The sequence below is a fragment of the Poecilia reticulata genome, linkage group LG7 (assembly GCF_000633615.1).
Source record: "Poecilia reticulata strain Guanapo linkage group LG7, Guppy_female_1.0+MT, whole genome shotgun sequence".
Taxonomy (NCBI): Eukaryota; Metazoa; Chordata; class Actinopteri; order Cyprinodontiformes; family Poeciliidae; genus Poecilia; species Poecilia reticulata.
The window spans coordinates 4,534,316-4,543,596 of NC_024337.1; the positions used below are offsets into that span (position 1 = coordinate 4,534,316).

The window sequence follows — 9,281 nt, forward strand, 5'->3', positions numbered from 1 at the left end:
TATATATAAATAAATAAAAAAACAGGAAAAGTTTGAGTCACGTAATGAAAAGGAGAGTTCACAGAAGAAGAAGTGATGCAGAGTAGGAAGTTGGTGTTTGTGATCAGACGGCTGGATGGAGGTGGGTCAGCTGTGACATCCAGCAGGTCTGGAGCTGGCCAGAGAGTCTGACCTTGGTGTTGCACCACTCGGCGATGCACTCCCAGCAGAACAGGTGTCCACAGGGGGTGCAGGTGGAGTTCCTGCGGGCCTCCAGGCAGAGGATGCAGCGCGCAGGTTGGGGCGTGGAGGCGGAGCTCGCTGGGTGCCGAGGACTAATGACACACAGGAAGCTTTTATGAAGGCCTTTTATGACAATGTTCTCATTTAAATAGAAAGATTAACACATTTCTATCCAAAAAAAAAAGCTCTAAAATGACTGAGAATCTTTTTAACCAGGAAAGTGAGCGTGTCGTGTTGTGGCGCTCCACCTGAGGCTCCTGTAGAGCTGCCACTCCTGCCTGGCTCTCTGCCTCTGCCTCAGGTTGTTGAGCTGCAGACTCAGAGTGACGAGCAGCTGGAGGAAAGACACGCAACCCAGCAGCCGGTAGCTGCTCCTGATGGACGAGTCATCAGCGTTCGGCCCCGTCACACACAACTGAACACACACACACAAACACACACACGCCACCGACAACTCAACATTTAGTTCCCTCCCTGATCTTAAAAGCATCTTGAAATTTGTAACTGTTGCTGTTTTGGTTTCATTTGACTGGAAACATTGAAAGTTACATCCTAAAAATAACAGAGTGGAAGAAGACTGAACTTACATACATGAAATAGTTTCTTTCAGGAGGAAATATATAGAAATGGAATCATATGGAAGGTACTTTCAACTTCAAGTTGAATATTTAATTAAGTAAAACTAACAACTAAATGTTAATTTGTTTGAAAAAATAAAATAAAAATAAAAACGGGTATGTCAAATATAATTTCAGTAAAATAAAGATTTTACATTTTCCATTTGCATTTTTATTATTTTATTCACCCAGTAATAAATATGAATAGTTCATCTATCTAACCGATTTCCTTAATTATGGGAGATCGGTGATCGACTGATAGTTACATGTGAAGCCGATCAGCTGGTCTTATCTACCTCAACGAAGGCTGAAAATCAGCCGCCATCTTCTTTTGCTCTGCTATTGCTGGGTTTGACTGTTGGCCCCGCCCACCTGGTCATGTCTGCACGTTTGCCGTTACCAATAGTCAACTCACTGTTGCCAACTCAGTGACTTCATTGCTAAACTTAACAATATTTCAGACGAAAAAAAAAATGCTTTTGACTAAAATCGGAATCGGCAGATCAGGCTTTAAAACATCGGGTAATCGCCGATTTTCCAGAAAAACTGCAGTCGCTGAACTCCTAACGTGTAAGTAACTGTAATAGGGGAAAAAATACTTTAAGGTTAAATAATTTACTGAATGCTGGTGTTAACGTAGAGATGGAAATCAACTGACTTGGACCTGCTGCTCCCTGGTTCTGACTCAGACCTGTTTGTTTGATGGAAAGTATTTGGTGGGGCAGTCGGTTGTCTGGTCTGACTTACGTAGCTGATCCCAGCTGCTCTCTTGGACATGTGGTAGAAGGAGCTGCTGACGTAGAACAGAGCAACATGGAGTCGGTGCAGCAGGGCCACGCTCTGCTGGATCACAAACACGGCCGGCTGGCAGGCCTTCCTCTGCTGCTCTGTCAGCAGCCCCACCGCCCTCTGCGCCGCCCCCCGCAGCCAGCGCTCCAGGCTCCAGGCCTCCGACGTCGCCTGGCGCCTCCTCGTCTCCGGCCCGCCTTCCAGCTCGTTCTCCAGACACACCAGGGCCTTCTCCAGGAGGTACGGCACAAAGGCGTGACAGAGGACGAAGAGGCAGCGCCTGGCCCGGGACGGGATCTGCCGCCGGGAGGGATCCACCTGGACGACCCCCACATACTCCTCGCCCAGAGTCTGGTAACCTGAGCACAGTCCGGATCCATCGTTTAGCCGGCTTCGTTCATTCGATGAGGTTAAAGCTCAACTTTTAAATTCAATAATGACCTGAGAGCGTGGTTAAACCATAGTAAGCCAAGTCTGACAGCAGCTCTACCTCCCTCCTCCAGTCCAGCCAGTGTTTGGATCCTGCAGCAAAGATAAAAAGTTGTCACAACGACCAGCTAAAAACACTGTAAGGAAATGCTACTGCGGCTTGTAAAAGTATTCATACCCCTTGAACTTTTCCATATATTCTCACATTACAACCACAAACATAAATTAAATTTCATGTGAAAGACCAACACAAAGTGGCACATGCAATTGTGAAGTAGAAAGAAAATTATACATGATTCAAAATATGTTTTACAACTAAAAAACTGAAAGTTGTCACGTGCTTAAGTATTCATCCCCCCATCAGTTGACCGATGACTGCTAATGACTGAATAGAGTCCACCTGTGTGTAATCTAATCTAAGCACAAATCCAACGGCTCTGTGTCGCCTCAGAGGTCAGTTAAAAGAATAACGGAGAGCAAACAGCATCGTACGTCCAAGGAACACACCAGATTTCACAGAGTGCTGTTCAAGACAAGGCTGTCCACCTAAACTTCCAGGCTGAACAAGGAGAACACTGGTCAGAGAGGCAGCCAAGAGGCCCATGGTGACTCTGGATCAACTGCAGAGATCCACAGCTCAGGTGGGGGAACCTATCCCCAGGTATTTACACCCGGGAGCATCTCAAAGCTCAAAAGCGGAAACTGCGGCCACAAATCCAAGGAGGAGTAGAAAACGAAGTTCAAACCATCTCTTCCATGTATCATAATGAGAAACGGAGTCTTATCCCGACTCCAATGTCTCTCTGCTCAGCTTTCTAACCGGACAGAGTGAAAGCAAAGAGAGCAGCAAAAACAAATTAGATGGAGTAGCAGTGCTTCATAAGGACCAACGACATTTTTACTGTGGAATATCGTCTCTGCTACCTGATGTTCAGCTGTTACCATGTCATGACAGTCAGGACGCTGCCATACAGCAACAGTCTTCAGTCAGAGGCCTCTTCAGAGTTGTCGGAAGACTGACTGCTACTGGAGATTCTTCCTCCCCACAGCATCACCGTCCACAACAACTCTTTTGAAGGTGCTTGGGTGAAATGAAATATGACAACAAGTCATTTTCTTTTGGGGTGAATAAAGCAGCTCTGAATTAAACTGAAATGAAAACAACTCAGCTTGAAGCACCAGATATCAGCCAATCTGTTCAAACGTCAGCATTGACCATAATGCTGACGCTCTGTTTACAGCCATCCTGTAATGTCCTGAAGGACTATGAAAAAAGAAAGGATGTGAATTAAGAAAATAAAATTGTAAATGTTACATATCTCTGTTAGATCCATTTAAATCAAGTCAAGGTACCGCTCAGGTAGCAACGCCATGTTCCCTTTTGAATGTCCAACACCATATTCCCCAAGAGAGACAATAAATATGAAGTTAACTAAAAAGTTTGTTGTTCCTTCTACAAAAACAAGAAAGCGGGCTGACTGATGGACCAGTCCGATCAGTTTTCTGAGCAAAGCAGACAGTTTTACTCTCTTGATCTTTCCGAAACATTTCAGAAGCAAGTGGATTTCTGGCTCTGGATCCAAACCGAGGAGAAACTGCCAGAGATCAGCTACCTGCGACACTCTGGCAGGCTTCGTTAGCGCTGTTCCTCAGGAAGCTCCGGTAGAATTCATCCTTCTGACTGGACCGGATCAGCTGGGCCTGGTTTGCAGGAGCCAGAGGCATCTTCCCCGAACCTCAGACGGGAAGGTTCGCTGCAGCACAGTCACGTCCTCCGGACATAACGCCCGTGTAGCGGGGAGAACATGGGTTGTATCCAGACACAGCAGAGTGGTTGATGTCACTTCCTGATTTCTTCTTCGTCTTTTTGGTTATTGGCGGTTGGTAAACAGCGTTAGGAAACTCTACCGCCACCAGCTAGTGAGAGTTCATGTTTATGGTAAGGAGTGTGGACCAAATAACGAGTAGTAAAATAAAAATTAAAAAATTAAATAAATAAATAAATAAATAAATAAATAAATAAATCATTATTATTATTATTATTATTATTATTATTATTATTATTAATAATAATAATAATAATAACTTTTACTTCCTGTTTTTTTTTTTTTTTTTTGCAATAATCTCGGGTTATAAGGTCTAATTTAATTTTTATAATGCTAAAAAAAGTAAAAAGTTCTTGTTCTTCAGCCATTTAGGCAGTAATAGGCCAGCTTTAAAGGGCATTACCGCCACCTACTGGACCTACATGGAAAACTTGCGATTTGCTGCCAAATATTTCTTTCAATTTCAATTTGTGGATCTCGTCACTTTTTGCCTCTGACACTGGATGTTGTTTTTCTCTCTTAGTAACTGTGTACACTTATTTATGTCTGTATTACAAAGGAATTTAATTTAATTTGTTAGTGAAAAGATCATTTTTCACCCCATATGGAAAACGTTCTGCGAATTTCCTGGTGACCAGAACACAAGAACATCTGTATGTATTGTCAGAAAACACCTCACCAGAACCACAAGGGTTTTTCCTCCGGTTGGGAAGGGAGTGGGTGGTTAAAGTGTTAAAAGTGATTAGTCATACTAGACATTCAGTGGCCTCATGTCCACACATGCACCTTACATTATCTGCTGCTCTCCCAGGACACCAGTGGGCAAAATTAAAAGTCAGTAACCTTTCCTTTGTTTTCATGTCTCTCCCATCTCCATGTGAATGTGAGTCAGTGTCTTAGCTTTCCTCCTCTCTCTCCGGCTACCTCTAAGCTGCTTACTGCTGAAGGACTCGCCTCATGTCTCCTTAGATTTAGCTGATAACTAACTGGCCTCCAGCAGTTTTCTGCAGAGCCAGCGCTCGTATCCCCCTGTATCGCCCTTCAACACTGCACATTGGAGGAGTTTTCACTGCCCCTACCTGCTCACTAACACGGTACTCGAGTGCGAAAAGCATCTGGCTCTGACAAAACAGACTTCCCAAAATCTTTCTTGGGGAAACACCAGGTTGTTTCTTGTTTGTATTAGTCATTTTCTTTCACAGAAAATTGTAAACTTTTATTCGTTGCCCCAACCCTAAATCAGGAGCAAAATGGAACAACATGAACAACGTCTGAGAGAACTCCTTGTAGCTTTGGAAGAGGGATGATTGTGATGTTTGGGGGAGGGAGTCAAACTGTAGATGAAATCACTTTAGCAGTTCTAGAGGCTGTTTGTGTGTTCGTTGTACTCTCATTTGACTGCTGCATTCCAGATGCTAAATGAGGGAGAGACAGTTCACTGGAATGTAACACATGCAGCAAATTTAAGTGTAAATAACCATCCAAATGAACAGAATTAGGTAGAACTGAATATAATCCCAGTACACAGCAGCATGGTGTCAATATTAAATCTAGCAATAAGCTACTCAAAAGGATGATCACTAATCAGGTGTGAGAATTCAGGCATGAAGGGAATTACAGGGGATGTGCGAAAGGATGAGATGTTCATGGAAGAGTTGTTTTTTTTTAAAAAAAGATTTGCCATAATGTGATGTTGTGAAAAACAGGTTTTTTTATTATTATGAATAACTAATAATAAATGCTGAAAGGAATAATTAACAAAATTACTAATTACCAAGTCAGTCACCACCTGATTATCTGGAAATAACAGCCAAATAGTTTTCAGTCTCGCTTATTGCTTTTGAATACCTGCCTGAGAAGGTTTAGGTATTAAATGACAAAAGAAGGATTAAGTTCAGAACGGACATTCTTAAGCTATAAGCCTCTGGATGTGTAAAGAATAAACAAAGACAACTTTCCTCCAAAGGTTTATTAACAGAAATAAGAATAAAACCAATTACCAAAAAAATAAAAAACGAACAAACACAAAAAAACAACAACAATGTAATAATGTCACACTCTCAGTATGAGAAACCAGGTTTACTCAGGGGTTTCTCGTGACCTCATTACAGCTATTTGGAAATGAGGTCTAAATAGCTGAAAGTTAATTAAGATTAGTTTGCAAAATATGTCGTGAATTACTCACACAGTAGCACCAACATATCTAAGAAAAAACAGTGGTTAGCAATAACCATCTGAGCTGACAAGCAATTAAACAAGTGTACCTACTGAAAAAAAACCTACTGAAGTAACCTACTGAAGTGATCTGGTGAGTAGAAATGGTTTAATTCCAGACGTTTGGGTGCAATTTCCAAGGGGAGATGGTCGGCCATATTGGCTTTAACTTCAGAGTTTTATGGAGAATCCAAGTTTGGTCAAAGCGTGGAGCATGAAGGGAACACACCGTTACAGCCAAGTGCATCACGTCTCCCTGGTTTGAACACAGATAACAGCAGGAAGTGGTCAAACTGTTTTTCGTTGCCTGAACGTTTTGTTTCATGTCTCTGCTCCATAAATGAATAGTTAAGATCCAAATTCTTGTGTCTGTTAAACCAAGTCATGTAAATGAAGCAGAGGGTTAGATTTCATATCAGTTTGAGATAAAGTAAAAACATTAATGGGGTGAAATAAAATAAGAAAATGCCCTACAGATATACAACCCGGCTTCATGAACCCGTTGCCAGGAGGTACTTGCTCACCTCTCTGTTAATTCCCTCATACATTCATTCTGAGCTGATACGGAGCAGCTGAGATCTGCTTGGAAAGTTGCAGAACCAGTTCTTTTGTCTAGTCAGAGCTGCCAGGGTGGTGTATTATAACCTCCATCCCATTATAAACCCACTCCTATCTTGTTGCAGACACTTTTCGGAGCGCTTGAATCAACCCTTGGATCAGGGCCCCGTCCATCCCACTCACCAGGAAGCTGAACTTTGTTCAAAGCGAGGGGGGAGGAGTCAACGGATTGCCTTTCCCTCCTTCCTTCAACTTGGCAGCTAATTGTAAGTTGCTGCAGAGGAAAGGTGGAAGGTGTGGGAAGTGCTTCAGTGTTTGGAATAGACCGTCCATGGAACAGTCTGTGATTTTACAGGTAAGCCTCTCTGCGTTTACTCCAGTTAGCGTCATTATGAATCAACATGTAGGTTTCTGTCTTAAAGCCTCAGGGTTCAGAATGCTTTACTGATCACAGCAGCTGTATATCTGCAGCGTATACCTGAGCTCCTGCTGCAGTCGTGTTGAGGAAAGGTAAATCAGTCACTTCAGCTTCTAGGATGTTTATGATTCAGTATAAAGGTGTTTTATTCACCATCTTTGAGCTTGTCGACAGCTAGACAAGCAGGAAAAACAATCATCAGACTTCTTAACATATAAAGTAACAAATGTCAATGGTGTGAATTATTTTCTAAATAAGAAACATCCATTCATCAAGAAAATTGTGCTACGAAGTTTACTCCATACACTTCTTTGCTGAACGAGTAACTACATTTTTTTTATTTTATTGAGCGGCAACTTAAAATCACATACAAATCAAATGGGAAACAGTGATTGTGTTGCCACACAGTGCTGTCAAGAGAGTCCATTAGTCAGAACGTCAACTCTGGAAACTGATTTGTTGGGAAAGTTTTGAAGACAAAGATACAGGAATGTGACTGAATGCTTTTTAAAGTTGTTTGCGCTCTAAGCATCTAAAATGTTGGCACTTTCTAGAGTAAGATCAATTGAAGAAAAATCACCAGAAGAGGCATATCTCATGAATTCACTGATTTGTGGGTTTGCATGACTGAACAGGAGGTGCAGTGCTTTATGTAAAGTTAGTTGGCTTCTGTCAGTTCTATGATAACAACATAATAACAATAGGAATATCTCATCTTTGCCAATAGATCATTTGAATTGTTGCTCAATGAAACTTTAGCAACTCACACAGATGATGGTCAGTTGTGTCAGATGGCTGTACACACTGCTTTGGTTCTGCAGGATGTTTCTTCCTGTTAAAGGGGAGTATGCGCAGTATGAGGGATTGGTGCAAAGTCAGCAACATTATTCAATCGATTATCTACTGTGACTACATGCTGATCTAGTAGGAAACAATCCTCCAAGTCAACGACTCGATGCAAATCTGCTCTTGGAGGACATGCCGCGCTGTAATCAGACAATACGCTTTTTGTTTTCCAAAGACGATGTCTTCATTTTAGAATTGAATTCAATTTAGTTTAAATATGTATTGCACATTTACAACAGATATTTTCTTCATGTCTGTTTACAGACTAGTAAAAGTATAAAATTCCAGTTTATTCTAGTTAAATCCATGATGATGTTGCGTTTAGCTCCAATTCCATGCTGTCTGTGTGTAATTACAGTCAGCTGATTATGTAGAAGCAGGAAACCTGATCGCATAAAGCTACGAGTAGGGGGAGTCTACCCCCCTTGTTGTGTTGTTTTTGTGGGTGTTCAGATCATAAGCCACCAATGGTAACCAACCACTGAGTTGCCATTGGGTGACTGTGATGTTGAGGATGTGTCAGGTTGAAAGTTGCATGTCGGGACTAAGGGAGCGGCTCTTGTTGGAGTCCCTCCCTCCTGACCTCTTTGGAGCTGGCTAACCCGAAGGACAGGTAATGTGCCCTAGTAATCCCTCAGAGTTCTGGCTGGTGCCAGTCCAATGTGTTACTTGTTGGGGGACGGAGGGCGAGGGGCACCAGTTTGAGGCTCGACCTGCATAGCAAGCTTTACTGATGACTTACCTCATGTGGCTTTTCTGAGGTAGCACCTTGTTGGCTGGCTGAGGATGCTGCACCCTTTGCTGGTGTTGGTGGCTGAGAGTTGGATGTCTCCAATTAATTCATCATACTTTTGCTTTCTTTCTCTCTCTTTCTCTCTTTCTCTCTATCTCTCTCATACACACACGCACACACACACACAAGAATAGTTCCTTTGTTAGCTGCTTCATTTTGGAGTCAATTAAAGAGAGGTGCTGAGCCAGAAAAAACTAAGAGGTTGACATTGGTAATCTCAGTAAAATCGCCATTGTTTTCTCAAGAGGAAATGCACATACTTAAGGAAATAATCTCTAAAATCAAACAAAAACAAAAAAGGATCATAAAGACAATTTCAACAATGACTATAAGCAATATATAAATGGAGAGTATGGGAAAAAAGCAGAGTGAGAAAAACAATTCTCCAGCAGCTTAAGCCCTACAGCAGCCCTAATGCTGTAGGGCTAAGCCAGTCTAACCATAGACTTTATCAAAAAGGAGTGTTTCAAGACAGGATGTTTGCCTTATGAAATAAAACTGGGAGTTGGTTATGGAGGAGTGTGGTAACTAAAGGATCTGCCTCCTATTCTACTTTTAGATCCTCGAGG

The 9,281-nt window shown here is 42.1% G+C and overlaps 1 protein-coding gene across 1 annotated transcript in view; it reads right to left on the minus strand.

Moving 5' to 3' along the window:
• pex10 (peroxisomal biogenesis factor 10) overlaps positions 1-3,931 on the minus strand; it is a 6,911-nt gene extending 2,980 nt beyond the window's left edge. Inside the window, exons 1-5 of the mRNA XM_008412920.2 lie at positions 3,671-3,931; positions 2,070-2,150; positions 1,587-1,987; positions 471-637; positions 173-314 (exon numbers count right to left, since the gene is read on the minus strand). Of these exons, the coding sequence (XP_008411142.1) occupies positions 173-314; positions 471-637; positions 1,587-1,987; positions 2,070-2,150; positions 3,671-3,782 (903 nt within the window). The 5' untranslated portion in view covers positions 3,783-3,931. The remainder of the gene's footprint in view (positions 1-172; positions 315-470; positions 638-1,586; positions 1,988-2,069; positions 2,151-3,670) is intronic.
• Positions 3,932-9,281: the final 5,350 nt, after the last annotated feature.